Raw genomic sequence first — 19,565 nt, forward strand, 5'->3', positions numbered from 1 at the left:
TGGGTGTGTAGTGGTATCTCATTGTGGTTTACTTTGTATTTCCCTAAGGACTAATAATATTAAGCAGCATTTTTATGTGCTTATTTGCCATCTGTATGTCTTCAGTAAAATGTCAGTGCATTTTCCCCATGTTTATTAGGTTGTTGCATTCTATATATCACATATTTTTCTATAAATTTTTTTTTTTACAGTGAGCATACCTTCTAGATGTAGGTCTGGAGACCCATCTTTCATTGTGCCTACTTTTGGGGCTTGACAGATGCGAAACAGCCATTATGCAATAGGGCTATTATTTTCTCATTTTTGACTCCCTAAGTACAAGAACTCTGCCCTAGTCTTCCATAATCATCTACCTGCTTGGGGGTGGAACTAGGGGAGAGGAGGTTAGAATTTTTAACAGGAGGGATGCCACAATAAACACCCAAGTAATATTCAGCACCTGTCATTCAAAATAGGATGACATAGTCAAGACAGTATGCTTTGCAGGCCATGCAACTGTCTTGAGAACTTCCCAGAATTTAACCTTCCTTTTTGTGTAGCAACAGACTGGAATACTTAGCTCAGAAAACTCTCCCTTAGTGTACTGGAGATACCCTAGCCCACCAACAAGAGTTATCTGGGCTCAGAAAGAAGGAAGACATGACTTAAAGAAAGGTAGGAGGGAAAGTTCACTCCTTCAATAGCTCAGAGATAGTGGGAAAGTGGAAGGGTGGTGGGAGAGGCTAGAGAACAAAGGAATCAGATGAGGCTTCACATTTTTCTTACTTTGGGCCCTGGTTGCTTCAGACAAGTGAAGTTAGCACAGAGAGAAAAGAACTATTGCTCTGCTTCCCATTTGGGACTCTAGAAAGAAATCTCTTAGGCTACCTCCCACTTGCTGCCTCCTCCTCCTCACCTGGGACATGGCCCAGAAACTCTGCAATATAGTATGGTCAAGCAGAGCAAGGCTTTCTCTGAGGTTGGTCCTTCCTTCTTCCCTTCCTTCTTTCCCTCTCTCTCTTCCTAATTTCAGTTAGTGATGTATCTAATTGACATATAAAATTGTAAGATAGTTAAAGTGTACATCGTGGTGATTTGATATATGTATATATTGTGAAAGGACCCCCCCATTTAGTTAATTAACACATCTATCACCTCACGTATTTATATTTTATTGTTGAAAACATTTTAAGTTCTGCTCTCTTAGCAAATTTCTGTTATATATACAGTGCTGTCAACTATAGTCACCATGTTTTTCCATTAGCCCTTCAGACTTTATTCATCTTATAGCTAAAGTTTGTACCTTTTTACCAACCTCTTCCTATTTCCTCTTGAGGTTTTGCTTTCTCAAGCCACTCTTGGTTCCTGTGTGATGGACATGGCCCAGAAAGGGCTGAGAGTCTAGCTGGGGAGCTTGCCAAGGGGATAACTGGGGTGGAGGTGAGAGCACTCCACCCTGAGCGTTATGGGGCAGCCAGCCAGAATGGAGGTGGGATGGGAAAGCCAGAGGACTCTAAGCTCAGTGAGACCAGGCCATGAGTCACTGAACTGTAAATGCCAACAGGCCAAGCACTATCTCAGTGCAGGGAAGAACAGTTCTCTGGAGACCAGAAGAGGCAGAAGACATTTTGTCCAAGCGCCATGACTTTATTCCACCTCCATGAGGTCACGGAAGCCACTGTTCCCCAAACTTTAATGTGCATATAAAGCCCTGGGGATCTTGTGAAGATGTAGATTCCGATTCAGTAGGTCTGGGGTGGGGCCTGGGAATCTGCATTTCTAATAAGCTCTTTAGGTGTTGCCCGTACTGCTGACACACAGAGGAGTAAGAACATAAGCCACACCTCTGACCCCAGACATCTGGACATCATCTTCAGGAAAGAAGCAGAAAGATGGGGGGAGGCTCCCTGAAAGTCTGGGCCATTATGGGGGCCCCACAAAGGCAAAGTCCAGAGGAATGAGTTAGAAAAATCGGTGACTGAGCGAGAAAGCAAAAGGAAGGAAGGCACTTAGATCCAGCAAACAGCGCTAGCCCTACGTGTACTAAAGCCTACTCAAGAAATAGGTTGACATTTTAGAACGACAACACCTACTACTCTGTCAGGCTGTTCTAAAAGGAACAGGGGATCGAGAATGGGCAATACTGAGCAGCAGGTCCACTGCTGCAGAAAAATATGTGGCAGAATAAAATATTTCTGCTGCCAGCAAAGCGACAGAAGTTACTCCAGGCCCGGAAAGTCCAAAGTCTAAGGAAGGGCAGGTTTTTGAGAAGGAGCTTTGATTGGGGTCTCGGTCCTCACTAGGTCCCTAGGGCCACTGGCTTCAGAAACCTCCGTGGCACCTCCAGTCAGCAATCTGCAAGGATGACTCTCCAGGGGAAGGCAACACATGAGCTGCAGGTGAAAGCTTCCCTGGGAGGCAGAGGCCGAACAAGGAGAGGTAGCAGTAGCGGCCAGTGAGGAACAGGTTCAAAAAAAAAAAAATGCCGCGGGGTCTTGTTGGTAATGGAAAAGTACAGAAAGGAGATCGGGAGCAGGGGCCCTGGAGAAGAAGGGCCCTGAACTGGGCGTGTGGACTTGTCAGCTGCAAAATGCGGGCTGCCCTGCTCCTGGGCGTGTGGGGGCAGCGACATGAACTGAGTGTGTAAGCAGGGAGTCTGACCCAGAGGGCAAGAGAGGCCATGGCCCTGTGGGTAGGCATTCCTCGAAATCCGTCTTTCACAACAGGGGACAGAGTGAGGATCTCTCTGCCCTGTAAGCAGAGGAGGTCAGTACCAAATCCCGTCTTTCCACAAATTACTATTCTAGCACTTCCAGTCGTAATCAATTCAATTACGTTTTTGTTCCTGGTGCGATTGCTGGCCACTGGCGGTATCACTTGCTTTCTTGATCTTTGAAGAAGCTTAAAGAAACACAGGAAAATATTTATTTTTTAAAATAGTGGAAATGACCAAGTTATCCAAGATAGATTCTATTTATTCTTTCTGGCCCAGTAGGAGGAGAGCCATATGCTAATCTACATATGGAGCTGTAGGGAGGAATTGGAGAGGGTAAGTAGTGGGTTCTCAGTGGGAGGCACTTGTGTCCCCTAGGGGACATTTGGAAATGTCTGGAGGCATGGTGATTGTTACAGATGTGGCGAGGGAGGTTTGCTCCTGGCATCTAGTGGGTAGAGGCCAGGGATGCTGCTAAACAGTCCACAAGGCAAAGGATGGCCCCCACAACAAAGCGCTATCCAGCCCAAGAGGTCGGTAACGGCAAGGTTGAGAAACCTGAGGAGAGATGTGATGGGGAGGCAGGACAATCGCTTTTATGATATTATCTTGTGTAATTAAAGCTCTACTCGGGGAAACAGAGTTGTCTTCTGGGAGAAGGGAAAAACTCCAACCCTCCAGCCTGCCCAGTGAGAATGTGGCCTTTTCTCTGCGTGGGGAGGCACAGCAGTGCAATAACTATGCTGGAGACCCCACGAGAGTGCTTGTGATCATCCTGGGCCGTACCTCAGAGCTCTGGTGGAGGCAACAATGCTCATGGACCTCAGCTGGGAAAGAGGTGACCGAAGTTCCTGTTGCTAATCATTTAGATAGACAAATTCCAAACTGTGTGTGCTGACTGGATTCCCACTAGAGTTTTAAGATGTGCATCCCTGGGGCGCCTGGGTGGCTCAGTCAGTTAGGGGTCTGCCTTCGGCTCAGGTCATGATCCCAGGGTGCTGGGATCGACTCCTGGTGCATGGGGCTCCTTGCTCGGTGGGGAGCCTGCTTCTCCCTCTCCCTCTGCCCTTCCCCTTACTCTTGTGCACTCTCTCGTTCTGCTCTCTTTCTCTCTCTCAAATAAATAAATAAATAAATAAATAAATAAATAAATAAATAAATAAATAAATAAAATCTTTACAAAAAAAGATGTGGATCCCTTTGGGTCTACGTGGTGGAAGATGACAGCCTTATTATAGTGGTAGAAGTCTATTTCATATGTGAAAGAGATCTCTTCATTCTCCGGTCCACCTATGTGATGATACTGTGAACATGATTTTTTTTTTATATTTTCCTTTTTAAAAACCATTTGAGGTGGCCACTCTTTAAGATGCCTACCTGAAACTTTCTTCCTACCTAAAGTAAGAGTTAACAGTTAAAGATGGAGGAAGCAATATAGCTGCTGAAGTGATTTTTTTTTATCCCGGAGGCAGAGGTTACAGCCTCATCATTTCACTGAACTACATTATGAGCTTTTCTTACTGACTCCCCTTTCCTAAACTTCATTCTTTCCTTCCTTTCACATTGTCTGTTCTTACTGGCTCGTCCTTTAAAAACTTTCTCTTGCACATATTTTCTCTCTCTTTTTTTAAAAAAAAAGCCCTTTATATAGGGGCACCTGGGTGGCTCCATCAGTTAAGTGGCTGATTTTGGCTCAGGTCATGATCTCAGGGTCCTGGGATGGAGCCACGTGTCCGGATCTGTGCTCAGTGGGCAGTCTGCTTCTCCCTCTCCCTCTGCCCCCCGCCCCACTCATGCTCTCTCTTTCTCTCTCAAATAAGTAAATAAAACCTTTTAAAAAGCCATTTACTTTCTGTACTCCTTTTAAAACTTCTTTTCTCTCTATTCCTTTTCCTCTCTCCTGCTTCCCTTCCCTCTTCTTCCTTGCCCTATCCTATCCTGCCCCATCCTACCCTGCTCTATCCTCTCCTCTCTTGCCCTATCTTACCCCACTCTATCCTATCCTGCCCCATCCTCTCCTGCTCTATCTTATCCTCCCCTGCCCTATTTTATCCTATCCTATCCACCCATCCACTCTTTTTCTGTTACTCTCTCTTTACTGGCCCACTTTTAAAAAGTTTTCCATTTCTTTTCTTTCCCTTTCCAATTCTCTCTTTTATGTACTCTTTACCGGTTTCTCCTATTTCAAATCAGGCTTATCTATTTAGGTATATATCTTTCTATCCATGTCTGCCTGTCTATCTATCCATCCATCCATCATCTACCCACATTTACCTACCTAGATATCTATCCATCTTTATTACATTGTATCTTTTATTGACTGCTTTTTATTGAAGTATAGTTGACACACACTTGACTTCTCCTTTGTAAGTCTTCCCCCCTCCCCCCCCATTATACATAATTGCACTTGCTTTACTCAACGGCCCCTCTCTCCCCCTCTCCCATTGTCTCCCTCTCTCCTGTATTTAACACTTACCTCTATGGATTCATCGCTCATCCACTTGTCTTTTCCCCCTTAACTTCCTACTTCTGCTCTTTCTTCCTTCCTTTCATCCTCCTTCCCTTCTCCTTGCCACATTCCTTCTCTGTTTCTCTCTTCACCCTCCAACCCTCCGTCCCTCCCATCTTCATTTCTCCCTCCCTTCCTCCTCCCCTCTGCCCCCATTTTTCCCTCCCTCCCTCCTTCCTCCCATTTTCCCTTTACTTTCTTTGTACTGGCTCCACTTCTAAACACTTTTCCTTTCCTTCTCTCCTTTCTCTCCTTCTACCTTTCCTATATATTCTCCTCTAGTGGCTTCCACCTTTTTTTAAATCTATATAGCTACCATCCACCTCCCTACCATCTAGCTATCATCCTTCCATCTTTATTTCAATTTTATGTGACTTCTGTTAGATTGTTTTCTCCTTGTCCTCCACTCTGTACTTCATGTTCTTACTAGCTTCTCCTTTTCAACTCCTCTGTGTCTCACTCTAATATTTGTTCTTTTTATTTTACTATTTTCCTAGTCTCACCCCAGTTTAGAATTCTTCTCTTTTTCGCCTTCTTCTTTCCCTCTCTCCCCTCCCTTCTACCTTTCCACCTCCATCTCCTGTGTCTACATCTCCTTCCTACTCCTCCTCTGGATTGCTTTGTCTTCTTTTGGTGAACCTGCACTTCTGCCTTCCTTCCTCCCTCCTCACCCCTACTTCTTGCCTTCCCTCTATCCTCACCTCCTCCCTTTCTTCTTTTTCCTGCTCCTTTCCTCCCTCCTGCCCTCCATTCTTCATATACTCCTTTATACCGATTCCCCTTTTAAACTTTTCCCCCTTCACACTCTCTCCTGTTACCTTTTAATATTGTCTTTTGTATGAGACCCTCCTCAGAAAATCCTGTCTACCTATCTACGTGGTTTCCGTCCATCCCTTCACCCTTATTTTTTATTTTTTAAAAAAGATTTTATTTATTTGACAGAGAGAGAGAACACAGGGAGGGGGAGCAGCAGGCAGATGGAGAGGGAGAAGCAGGCCCCCTGCTGTGTGATGTGGGGGAGGGGGGCTTGATCCCAGGACCCCAGGATCATGATCCGAGCCAAAGGAAGACGCTTAACGACTGAGCCACCCAGGCGCCCCTCACCCTTATTTTTTTAGCTGACTTCTCTTTACATCTCTCTATCCTCTATTCCTCCCTCTTCCCTCCTTCCCTTTCTTCTGGATACCCTTTACCTTTTCTCACTCCCTTCTTTGTCTTTTTCTTTCTTTTCTTTCCCTGCCTGCATGCTTGCCTTACTTCTTCCTCTTTCCTCCCTTCCCTTCCCCCCCTCCTGCTTCCTTCATCCTTCCTTCCCTCCTATTTCCTTCTTTCTTACCTTCACCCATCTGCTCACCCTCTCTCTCCCATTTGCGTTCCTTTCTTCGATTTCTCCTCCTTCCTCTTTCCTTTCTTCCTGCCATTCTTCTTCTACTCTCTTTTTTACTACTACTCTTTTTAAACTTTTTTCCCCTTTCCCCTCTCTTTCTTTATGCATCTTTGTCCTGCCTTCACTGCTGCTTTCCCCTATTTAAAAATCAGGTTTTTTTTCGGGGCACCTGGGTGGCTCAGTTGGTTAAGCATCCACCTTCGGCTCAGAGTCCTGGGATTGAGCCCCGCATCAGGCTTCCTGCTCAGTGGGGAGTCTGCTTCTTTCTCTTCCTCTGCCCCTCCCCCTGCTCGTGCACGTGCTCTCTCTCTCAAATAAATAAATAAATAAAATTTTTAAAAAAATCAGGTTTTTTTCTACCTATACACCTGCCTAGCTGGCTATCTATACAGCTATCAATCATCTTTCTGTCTTTATTTTACTGTCTTTCTTTACTGCCTTCTAGTTTTTAATTCTCTTGCAAATCACACAATTGTACTTGATTTTCTTACTGGTCTTCCCTCCCCTGTAAGTAATGTTTCCCTATTGACTCATCCTGTACAAACTTTTCTTTTCTTCCTTCTTTGCTTCTTATTGCTCCCTCCCTTCCTTTTTCTTTTTTGTGGCTCATTATAACAACTTCTTTCCTTCTCTCTCTCATTTTGTATGTTTTTTTGTCCTGTCTTACTCCTGGTTTCTCCTATATGAAATCCTATCTGTCTATCCATCCACCCACTACTGTTGAGCTGTCTCATCACTTTACCTGTCTTTATTTTACTCTATTTTTAAGTAATTTCTTTTTAGATCTTTCTCTCTCCCTGCCTTCCTCAGTTGCACTTAATTTTCACAGTAGCTCCTGCTTTTTAAACTCCTGTGTCCCTTACTCTCACATCCTGTTATTTTTTATTTTACCAATTTTCCTAGCCTCATCCCTTTCAAAATTCTTTGCTTTCTCCCTCCCTCCTTTCCATTCCATCCCTCCATCCTTTCCTCCCTTCTTAAGCTGTCATACCTGCTTCCTAGAACATCTTCCTATTTATCTTTTTTATGCTCCTTTTCCTTCTCAGTGGAATGTACTTTTAAAGTCCAGTCTTTTCTATGTATCGCTGTATCTATTTTATTTTACTGTATTTCTTAACTAATTTCTTCTTTTTAGATCTCAATCTCCCCCCTCCTGTCCATGATTATGTAATTTTCCCACTAGCTTCTTCTTTTCAGCATCCTGTCTCTCTGTCTCTCAGGTTCATACTCTTTGTAATTCCTTTTCCCAGACTCACCCCTTATATAAACTTCTTTACTTCCTGCCCCTTCCTTCCCTTAATTCAATCCCCTCCCCACTCCCCCCATTTCTTTTAATCTCATTATATTCGCTACTTTATTTTTCCCTTTTTTCTCTATTTTTTTGTCTTGTCTTTACTACTGGCTTCTCTTTTTAAAAATCAGATCTACGTGTCTGTATATGAATGTATGTATGTAAGTAATTATGAATTGATTGATCCATCCTTCTAATTTTAATGTATTTTTAAACTGACTTCTTTTTAAAAAGTTTTTTTTTTTTAAGATTTTATTTATTTGACAGAGAGAGACAGCGAGAGCAGGAACATAAGCAGGAGGGGTGGGAGAGGGAGAAGCAGGCTCCCCGCTGAGCAGGAAGCCCAATGCGATGCGGGGCTCCATCCCAGGACCCTGGGATCTTGACCTGAGCCAAAGGCAGACAGTTAACGACTGAGCCACCCAGGCGCCCCTAAAAAGTTTAAGTAAGCTCTATGCCTAACATGGGGCTTGAACTCATGACCCCGAGATCAAATTGCGTGCTCTCCCAGCGGAGCCAGTCAGGCGCCCCTAAACTGACTTCTTTTTAGATGCTCTTTCAAACTCCTTTGTTTCTCACTCTCACAATCTCTCTTTTTATTTGGCTTTGTCCTACTGACTTATGCTTTTAAATTTTTTCTTCTCCATCTCCCTTTCTCTCTCTTTGTTCATATATTTTATCCCCTGTATGTCTGTTTCTTCTCCCTTTTCTTTCACTCCCTTTTTTCTTTGCCTGTTTGTCTTTATCCTTCGTCTAGTCTCTTTGTCTCTTATCTCTTTGCCTTTGTTTTCCTCCCACCCGCCCTCATCCAGTGTGTTGTATATATGTGTGTGTTAGTGTGTGTGTTTTCTTACTGGTTTCTTCTGTTCAGTTTTCTTTCTTTTTCTCTTATTCATTCTTTCCCTCTTCTCTTCATTTCATTCTTTCTTTTTGTACCATCTTTTCTTACTGCCACTAACTTTTTAACCTTTTTGGTCTTATTTTTTATCTATCTCTGTTTCATGCTTGGTATATTTTAAATGACTCTTCTTTTGTCTCCTTTAAAAAACACTTTTTTTCTCTCTTTCTCTTACTAGCTTGCTCTCTTTGTGTTTTGTATAATCTTTTCTTACTAGTCCTCAGTTAAAATTTTTTTTTTAAATATTTTTTTTTGTCTCCCTCTGTTGCAGTCTATTTTTTTGGTAATGTTTTCTCTTACTGGCTCCTCTTCTCTGTCTCCCTCTCCCTTTATATACATCTTTCTCCCTCTTTGTCGTATCTTTTTCTTTTTTTTTTTTTTTGTACTGTCCCATCTTACTAGCTCTTTTTTAATTAATTAATTAATTTTTTAGAGAGACAGCGCACATGAGCGGGAGTGGGGAGAGGGGCAGAGAGGGAGAGGAAGAGAATGAGAATCTCAAGCAGGCTCCATGCCAGGCACGACCCTGACTTGGGGCTCAATCTCATGACTCTGAGATCATGATCTGAGCTGAAATCAAGAGTCAGATGCTTCACTGCTTCACCGACTGAGCCACCCAGGTGCCCCGGCTCCTTTTTAAGCCTGTGGTACAGGCGGTGTTGTCTACTGAGCCACTTTATAGAAGTGTTGAATTTGTTATAATGTATATAATAATATTGTATGTGTACATTCTTTACAACTTGAGCTGTAACGGGGAGATGCCTTGCATAGTGCTTGGCACAGGTAGTGTGAGCTTCTAGGATTTCCCTTTCCAGGGGTCTTCTGACCTCACCACATAAGCACATGGAGGTGTTTTTTTTTTTTTTTTTTCCCAAGCCACCAATATTTAATATATAGATATGCATCTTCTACTTAGATACTTTATCATTTATTGTTTCTCTCTCACCTTCTCTTTTATCCTGTCCTTTGTTTTCAAATATATTTCCCTCCGGTCTGTCTCTCTTAACGTCATCTCTTTGCATTTTTTGTAAGTGATAAGCGATTTTTTTCTCTAGAAGTGCTTGTTTCTAAAATATTAAAAATATATATTTAACATTTATAAATTTAATTAGCAGCTTGCTACTGGAAATGCAAAACAGATATTTCAAATATGATGGTCTACTTGAAGGGCACCCTCATTCCTATTTTGAGATTTCTGGTCATAATGAGTACAAAACTAGGAAGGTAGTAAGGGGTAAGTTTCCTTTTGTTGTCCAGCATGAAGAAGAGTGCTCTTTCTGCAGACTGGTCCCATTTCAGAGTAGTCCTTGAAGTCCAGGTTCAGACCAAACCAGGTTTCTCCATCAACAGCTATCCTCGTGAGTTTAGGCCACTTTTGCTAATTCAAACTTTAAAATATCAAAATTGGCAAAAGCTTTTCCTCAAATAGCCCAAGTTATCAGTAAAAGCTCACTCTACCTTCTGGTGAGCTTCCTCCCTGACTTTTTGACGTTGTTCCTCAATTCTTGCTTCTCTTTTTACTTCTTCTCCAATCTTTGTCAAAAGTAACATCTCTTTTGTCTTCCATTCCTAAGGAGCACAATGTTATGGTAGTTAGCAGGGGTTCTCTTTCATTATCTTTTTTTTTTTTTTTTTGGTATCATGTCAAAAAGCAAATTAGATCAAGTCAAGGGCCTTACAAAAATTGGGTTAACAATAATGAAAATCTTATGTTGGCTTTAGAATGGGCTTCTCACTGCTTTTTACTGGGAATATGTTGGTGGATGCAATGGAATGGCAAAAGGAAGGAAATTATTTTGCTTTTGGAAACTTAATTCAAGTATAAACCTGGCTTCAAAGATAGATCTACGAAGATGTTGGCAAGAGGGTTTTCTCTTATTGCCTAAGGGTATATCATATGTGATCTGTTGCCCTTAAATGTATTTTGGTAGAGAAGATAAGTAAATGGGCTTGTCTGAATTTTGAGAGAATACAACCATGATTATTATTATTATTTTTAAAGATTGTATTTATTTATTTGACAGAGAGAGAGACACAATGAAAGAGGGAACACAAGCAGGGGGAGTGGGAGAGGGAGAAGCAGGCTTCCCTCCGAGCAGGGAGCCCGACGTGGGGCTTGATCCCAGGACCCTAGGATTATGACCTGAGCCAAAGGCAGACGCTTAACGACTGAGCCACCCAGGCACCCCAACAACCATGATTATTTTTCACTAGTTAATTTCTAAAGCTTTAAGAGCAGATGAGGTATTACTATAAATGCAAAATAATTTATGGTATTAATCTCACTATGTTAAGTAAAAGCGTGTCTATTATAACAGTGATAAAAGATTAATAGTGGTTTATTCTTTATTATTTTTAATAGTGGTTTAATTTTTAGACCTGAAATAGCTTCAGGTAATATGGTGGGACTGCTAAAAATGTTTATCAATGCAACAAACATATGCAATTTCCCCTCCAATGTTTAAAATTTGGTTTTCCTCACCTCTTCAATTTGTCTACGGAGATGAAGTTTTCTTCTAATGTGGTCCTGATGTCGTTGTTTTTCTTCCTTCATCCGGAGTATGCTCTGCTTTTCTGCCGTGTGCTCAACCTTGTCTAATTCCCTACTAATCATATCTAAATATCTAATAAAAGTGCAAATATAAGGGAAGGTAAATTAGGTGTTTCCCTTGTGATGGTATTATCAATTTTGATATTCCCAAACCACCTTCTGGGTTGCTTTTTATTTCCTGAATACAGAAAATGTAGAGTTTTTCAGGGACCTTTAAGCTAACCTGATCCACCAGCTCACCATACTGCACTAATTTTACCAGACCCTGTTATACAAATCTGTTATTGTGGTTGGGACAATGGCAAAATGTGGAACAGAGTGATTAAAAGCATTTTACATAGAGATTACATACAGCTCTGCAGTTTTAGGAACATGAATTTCCAAAGACAGCTGAAATCAACTTACAGACTGACTTCAAAACACAAGTCGATTTGAATTGCCTTTAAAAATAAGTGGGTACTGGCCTCTCTGTAATTCCCAAGTCCTTGAATGACCTTCCATGTACAGAGAGGTCCGCAGACTCCCAGTCTGGGACCCTGGTGGATCAGCATGTATTCTGGCATATCATGACATGAACCCATGGACTTCAAGAGGCAGGGTAAGGGGAACTGGCCCTTGTCCCTGATAAAGGAGGAAGAGAAAGAACTATAGCTCATCTCTGCCTCTTGGGGCATGGGCTTGGCCTCTGAATAGTAACACTGAATGTGTGTGGGTGGTAGCTGAATGAACATACATGATTGGTTGGGGAACAACACCTGTTTGTATTAGCATCAGATAAAGTTATAGGAACTCTCCCTTTCTGACCCTGCAGTGACTTCCTTCAACTTAATTTTGAAACATGCTTAACACACTTTCTCTCTCTCTGCTACTATGGATGTGGGTTTCCCAAGCTCAGGGATTTGGACTTTGGATTTCTTCAAATTCAGTTTGGCTTACCTCTTGGGCTTCTAGTGAGTCCAGTTTCTCAGGTAGAAACTCTCCCCCCAAGCCTTGGTACCAGGGGGTTCCCAATCCCGTTACCTCTTAATCCCTTTTCCTTTCTCTCCACATTAAAACTATAGGGGGTTCAAGAGTGTCTAATCCTTTTTTTGAGTCCTGCTTGCAATTCTTTCTAGTATTTTCACAACTTTCTAGGGTCTACAATATGTCCATGTATTGCCTTCAGCCGTACCTGTGCTTTATTATCAGCTCTTGGTCTGGAGTTGCTTGTGTATCTTCCTGTAACAGCCATTCTTGGAAAGGTTTGTTTCCATAACTCTTATAGGCTCTTCTGGTTTCATACAATTTATTTACTTGTTTTTCAATCATTTTCTGAGAGAAAAAAAATCAAAGTCTTTATACTGGCTAGAAATAGACCTGTCCTTCGATAGGCCCTCTTAAGTGTAGGGCTTGGTAAACCTCCTACACTTTACAGATGGTTAATTCTGTTAACGTGCATTTAAGTCTAGTGTGTCTCCATTCCAGATAAGTGAAAATTTCTCTCTGTAAATTAAAGGCAAAGGTCTAATTTTTTATATCTTATAAATCTCTAGGGTTCTTATTTGATTTGTTATCTTCATAATTCTAAGTCAGGTAATTATAAGTAAATATTCTGCAAAGGACCAAACCTTTCTTCCAAACCCTACATAAAAACTATCTTACAGACCCCAAAATAAAACAAATTTAAGTATTAACTTACTTGTTCTCTTACATAGTTTCTTTCAAAATCTAATTTTAAAGTGGTCAGATACTGCCTGTACTTATTCAATTCTTTCAAGGTACATATCACCTATAAAAGCAAAATCAAAAACCAAACATATAAATAGAAAGTTGTAACAATCATAAAGCTTTCCAGAGAAGAGTGTCATAAGAATATTCATTTTAGTAACAATTTTAGGATCAAGGGTAATAATAGCACATTTTGGGAGCAATTTGGAAAGCGGTATCTAAAACTGCTGTATCACCAGGAAATTTCTATCTAAATAGTATTATTTCAATAATATGGTTCACATCATAATCAGAAATTTACAATTCTCAATGAATTTTTTATTAAAACACCAGTATAATAATGACATTTAACACTCCCCCAATTTATTTCATCATGCTGTTTTCTGCTAGGTTTCCATTTTGTCTCTTCTCAAAACGTATAGGAAATATCCCTTGATAGGTATACTGTGCCTTTATTACTTTTAAAGCCAGAGGAAAGGCACTATACTACAGTAGGGAAAAAATACATAAATAAAAACATTTGTATGTATGTCTTTACATATTTGACAAAAGAAAAAAGTCAAGAAGGAACAAGTAGTCTTATTTAGAAATCCAAATACTGAGTAATTGAGTTTTCTAATAAATATTCTTTATTGTTTAACCAAAGCTGAAACAGGCTCCTAGTGAAGTACAGAACCGAATGTCTATCAAGTCCCTAGGGGTTTCTACTGGTTAAGAGGAAGGAGGCTTCAACCTACTTTATTATTGCTGGTGATGTAACCGCCCTTCTTTAATCTCCTTAGGATATCCTTTCGCTTATGGTATGCTTTTAAATGGGGATCATGCAGACTTTTATAGCTGGTTTCCAAAAGTTGGCAATAAGGATCAGTCAGGTTAAAGTCATAAGAAGGCTGATAAAGCTGCAAACACACGGATTCAAAAGTATTATGTGTGTAAAATGAATGAAGTTGCACTTTTAAACCTCAAGTTGTTGAAATGACTAGGTTGGTCAGTGAAAATAAAACATGAAAGCAGGACCTGAAGTGAGGGAATCCGGAAAATGGATTGATTTAGGTAAATCTAACGCCCTTTCTCTTCCCCTCTCCTCTACCAGAGCTGTCTTTAGGCTGGGGTGGTAGCCTCAACCTCAGTTCAATTCATGAACACTGAGGTGTGGCCCTAAGAGTCCTGCAAGGCAGGTAGGATGCTTCATATGTGGGCAAAGAAAGACATCCTTCTGGGCAATGATTTAATTTACAGTGAGACTAGATAGGAAGCCCATATCTTTCCCAGAAGAGAAGTGATCAACAGTGATGGCAGCTGAAACACTGCTGCAATTAGTGGATTGATTATTGCTTCTTTTAGATGTTGACTTTTGTTGGTAACAGACATGTGTTGACCAACGCTGGGCTACTGACCTATCCAGCAAGAGACAAATCCATTTGTTGAGGCCAGTGTAAGCTTTCTATTGTCAATTACAGTAATTGGTTTCCCTGAACTGAAGAGTCTATTATAGCATCACTATGTGCCAGGGGGAGGTCACAAGGGAGACTTTCAAAAGTGTGCAAATTGTTCCTTTCACTTAACATGTTATCTTTTCTTAAAAGCAGAATGTCGAAGTTAATTGGCAAAGTATTTACTATTAACATTCAATAAAAGCAATTTAAGGAGTTTGTGAACAGTTGCTACCTAAGTATAGTACATTAATAAGCAAACTAATTTATAAATACATTACCTGAGAATAAGTTTGGTATCAAAATGTTGTATAGGATCAGTTGTCAGGTTTGGATTAATGCATAGCTAAAGATAGGTAGGTTATATTGTTACATTTTAATCTGACTGGAAAAAAGACAGTCAAATACCATCATTTTGCTTCTATCTGCATTCAAAACAACATGAAAGACCTTTAAATTTCCTGTTTCTGTAGTGATCTGCTAAAGTGGTCTGCAGCTGAGGAAGCAGCAAGGTCAGGTAACAGAGTATGGCCTAAGAATCAGGAGACAGCGGTTCTGGTCTGAACTCTGCTACTATCTACCTGTGACCTTAGATAAATCATAGCTTCACCTTACAAGGTGGTCATGAGGGTAAAATGAGTTTAAAAAAACAACAACACCTAAAGGTGTAAAATATAAAGTCTTACTTCCTTGAGGAGATCCTGCTAAAAGATAAAGGTCCCACAAAGTTAGTCTTCAGGGTACCTGAATATAGTGCCTGATCGTGATCAAATGCATATATTTTGGGGTAATCAATATAATAACGTACAGAGATAATCAATATAATTTAGTATAGAAAAAATCTGGAAATAAGAAGTAGTTAGCAAGTGAAAAACAGGAACAGAACAGAAATAATAGCAAATAGAAGATATTTGAGGAAAAAACCCCAGCAGATAGGGCCACAGTTACAAAGTAGGAAGCAGTGTTATTACTAGTAGTGAAATAGGTTTTGAGTATGTTTCAGGAAAGCTAATTTGTGGGAGTGTGATTCAGTCAATTTCTGTGAGGTTGGCATATATTTAGTAGAACATTATGCATTTTCAAAAGAGAAACTCTATTGTTTTCCAGCAATAAAACCTAAAATAATCATATATATTAGACAATTATCAGAAATACCAAGAAGCCCCTACTCATCCTTGATGATGTGCTAGACAGTGCAAGAGTAAGGAAGTCAGAATTATTCCTGTAGAACCTTTTGCTATTGTGATCAAAGCACATTCTCAACTAGAAAGTTCTGAACCTCCTTCGGGCTTGGCCTTAATTATGGACAGAGCACGGGGTGTTAGGCAGAGGACTTAAAATGTGTAACAATGTGAGTGCAACACACTGCATCACTAACAGTGCTGACTCAGTGCTGAGTAAGATAGTGCAGACCAAGGGCAGGTAAATTCTAAGGAAAGATGAGATAGTTGGGTGTTGTGACACTTGGGAAAGGCTTTGTATAGTAGCTCTTAAAGGATGGCTCAAATCGAAGGTCAGAAAGGAGAGAAGAGTGCCTGCCAGGTTGTGGGAGCCAGATGGACAAAGAACTTAATGTAAGAATTAGCAAGATAAGTGTAGGTAGGCAGAAAAGACCCCACCCAACCTTTGGGAACTGAGGCTCTGGGTTGGAGATAAGGCTGAACTGCACGGCTGAGGCATATCATGGGGCCTTCCATCATAAAGTGAAGTTCAGACACCAATCAATTCATTTAACTTAACTTGGTGTGTTAAGTTGAAGTTGACATAAAGCAAAATCATAGCAGTGTTTCAAGTTTAATAGCAAGCTATTAAAAAGGGTAAAGAAAATCACTTAAGCACTATTAAAACTCAGTTTACCTTTTCACTTATATTTGTAGTATAGAATATATTGTTGCTTCCTGGGATAATAGGCAGCTTGACCCCAAGAGGAAGATCCAATAGATTAGCTGCTCCGACCTCTGGAATGTTTTTTTTGTGTGAGCCCTGTCAGATACAATGAGAAAGTCTGTCGATTTTTACGAACTGTTCTTTTAGTTTAGACCAATCTACTCACATTAAAATGGGCTAATATTTCCAAATAAACCAAACAATCCTACACTCAGGGTTGAAAGAGCCCTCCCTGCTGACAACCCGGAAGCCTCCCAGCTTCCCCGGGTTACCGGCCCTATCTCTGGGCCCCACCCAAGGCGGGTCCTGGCCACAGGCAGCTCTCGCTACTGGCTGCGGGGCCTGGGAGCCTGAAGCTGAGTCGTCAAGCACCGACCCCTTTCCCCCTCGCTCTGATGAGGTCTCCGCCCCTTCCGTCCGCCCGCCACCCCGAGACCCCTCCCAGGAGCAAGGAGGAGGGTGACTAGAGACTCGGCGCCACTCACAGTGTCGCCGTGCTCTCTGTCGGCTGTTAGGCTGCTGGCGGCTGCCTTAGTGGCAGCGGCTTCAGCAGCCTTATAGCAGTTGTTGAGGTACAGATCCATGGCCGCCCGTCAGCCCCCAGGGTGCCGGGGGCTAGGGCTGCAAGCCGTTTCTCCTCTTCACGCACACCTTTCTGGCTCTAAGCTCTGATCAAGTCTGGGCCGCCGAGACGGTGGTCGCCAGGGTAACGCGTCCTCTAGGCCACGCCCCTCACTGTGCGGCGCTCCGCGCTGGGGTGCTGACGTCCTCATCGCGCAGAACCGACCCGGAGGGGAAAGGAAGCGGTGACCACTCACCGCTCACGCTGCTGCCGCGAACCTTCAGCGCATGCGCGGGTTTAAGAGCCTCAGCGTTTGGGGAAGTGGTCCAAAGGTGTGGTGTGAGAGCGCGCGGCGGAGGTTACGTTTCCCTCTGAAAGCAACACCCCTCATTTAAAGATTTTATTTATTTATTTACTTGTCAGAGAGAGTACAAGCAGGGGGAGTGGCAGGCAGAGGGAGAAGCGGGCTCCCCGCTGAGCAAGGAGCCCCACGGGGGGGCTCCATCCCAGGACTCTGGGATCACGACCTGAGCGGAAGGCATTTAACCCACTGAGCCACCCAGGCGTCCCAACACTCCCTCGTTTAAACTAAACCGGAATGTACCAACTTGTGTCAGTGGGTAGCTGGCTGTAATTCTTAGAGTTCTTCCTGTCCCCCCGCCCAACAAGCTATGTGATTCTGTTCAACTCATGTCCCGAGTAATTGTGTGGTTTGTCCTAGGGCCAGAGGCTTGGCTTTCCACATCAGCCAACTTTATAGATACCATGACCCCCCGTTGCCCTAGGCATACTATCTCTCCAGGTCCCACATAGGGCACAATAACTTTTTTAGGGCTCAATGCTTTCTTCCCTTGTCTTCCCTTTTCCTGTCTTGGGCTCATCATCTCCTTGGCCTCCTCTCGCTCCCTTTCTCCCCCTTTCTTCTATTTCTTTCTACCTTCTCATTAGCTTAGCCAACATTTCTTGAGTGCCTGCCCTATGCCAGACACTGAGCTGGGTGCTGAGGATAGAACAGTGAGTAAAACATAGTCCCTGCTGCCTAGGAGTTCACTAGACGGTAAATACATTAAGGGCTGGAGACTGCACCTGGTGTGTCAAGAGTTTGTACTTTGCCTCCATGTTTTTTTATGCATCTTTTTATTGTGATAAAAGAGCTGGCCAAACATAAAATTTACCATCTTATAATGATAAGTATACTCACATTGTTGTGCAACAGATCTCCAGAAATTTTTCATTTTCCAGAACTGAAACTCTGTACCCATTAAACAACTCCCCTTTCTTCCCTCCTCCCCAGCCCCTGGTAACCCTTTCTGTTTCTATGAATTTGACTACTTCAGATACCTTATATAAGTGGTATAAGTGGAATCACATGTTATTTGTCTTTTTGTGATTGGCTTATTCCACTTAGCATAATGTCCTCAAGGTTTATTCATGTTGTAGCATATGGTAGGATTTTTTTTCCCTTTTTTAAGACCGTATAGTATTACATTGTATGTATACACCACATTTTCTTTATCCATTCAACCATCAATGAACATTTATGTTGCTTCCACCTCTTGACTATTTTGAATAGTGCTGCTATGAACATGGGTGTGCAAATGTCTCTTAGAGACCCTACTTCAAAATTTTTTAGCTATATACTTGGAAGTTGCTGGATTTTACAGGTGAAAAATTGCTGGATCATGTGATAATTCTATTTCTAATTTTTTGAGGAATCTCTGTACTGTTTTCCATAGTGGTTGCACCATTTTAAAGTCTCACCAGCAGTACACAAGGGTTCTAATTTCTTCATGTCCTCACTGTTATTTTCTGTTCATTTTTTTTCTCACTTTTTGGACAGTGGCTCTCCTAATGGGGTGAGGTGATATTGTGGTTTTGATTTGCATTTCTCTGATGATTAGTGATGTTGAATAGCTTTTCATATGCTTGTTGGCTATTTGCTGTCTCCATGTGTTTGGTCTACTTCTTTGTTCTCTCGGGCATTTAGTAATAATAACTACCATTTATTGAGAATTTACTAATTTTAGACGCTATGCTAAACACTCATCTCTTAATCCTCACAAAACCTCATCTAATGGCAATGGCTATTATGTGATGGAACTGGGAACTGAGATTTGAATCCAAGTTAACTGATTCCAAAAGCTGTGTTCCTTTTTTTTTTTTTTTTTTAACTTTGGAACACAGTAATCAAAAAACTCCCAACAGGGCGCCTGGGTGGCTCAGTTGGTTAAGCGACTGCCTTCGGCTCAGGTCATGATCCTGGAGTCCCGGGATCGAGTCCCGCATCGGGCTCCCTGCTCGGCAGGGAGTCTGCTTCTCCCTCTGACCCTCCTCCCTCTCATGCTCTCTGTCTCTCACTCTCTCTCTCTCAAATAAATAAATAAAATCTTTAAAAAAAAAAAAAACAAAAAAAAACTCCCAACAAACAAAAGTCCAGGATCAAATGGCTTCAGAGGTGAATTCTACCGAACTGATTCAATTTCATTGCAAGTAATCAGTCTGTTCAAATTTTCTACTTATTCCTGATTTCATTTTGGAAGGTTATATGTTTCTAGGAAATTATTTCTTCTAGGTTGGTTAATTTTTGGCATATGATTTTTCATAAAATTCTCTTATAATCCTTTGTATTTCTTTGGTGTCAGTTATTA

The 19,565-nt window shown here is 41.7% G+C and overlaps 1 protein-coding gene across 1 annotated transcript in view; it reads right to left on the bottom strand.

Annotated features, from left to right (window-relative positions):
* The window catches only part of LOC123847241 (fibrous sheath-interacting protein 2-like), a 69,311-nt gene extending 52,190 nt beyond the window's left edge, over window positions 1-17,121 (bottom strand). Inside the window, exons 1-8 of the mRNA XM_064573621.1 lie at window positions 16,841-17,121; window positions 16,326-16,451; window positions 13,773-13,934; window positions 13,007-13,096; window positions 12,500-12,639; window positions 11,260-11,401; window positions 10,236-10,346; window positions 2,310-2,880 (exon numbers count right to left, since the gene is read on the bottom strand). Coding sequence (XP_064429691.1) covers window positions 2,310-2,880; window positions 10,236-10,346; window positions 11,260-11,401; window positions 12,500-12,639; window positions 13,007-13,096; window positions 13,773-13,934; window positions 16,326-16,451; window positions 16,841-16,939 — 1,441 coding nt within the window. The 5' untranslated portion in view covers window positions 16,940-17,121. The remainder of the gene's footprint in view (window positions 1-2,309; window positions 2,881-10,235; window positions 10,347-11,259; window positions 11,402-12,499; window positions 12,640-13,006; window positions 13,097-13,772; window positions 13,935-16,325; window positions 16,452-16,840) is intronic.
* Between the last annotated feature and the right edge of the window lie 2,444 nt (window positions 17,122-19,565).

The sequence above is a fragment of the Mirounga angustirostris genome, unplaced genomic scaffold (genome assembly GCF_029215605.1).
Source record: "Mirounga angustirostris isolate CCGP_5_RB_7025 unplaced genomic scaffold, mMirAng1.0.hap1 SCAF_11, whole genome shotgun sequence".
Classification (NCBI taxonomy): Eukaryota; Metazoa; Chordata; class Mammalia; order Carnivora; family Phocidae; genus Mirounga; species Mirounga angustirostris.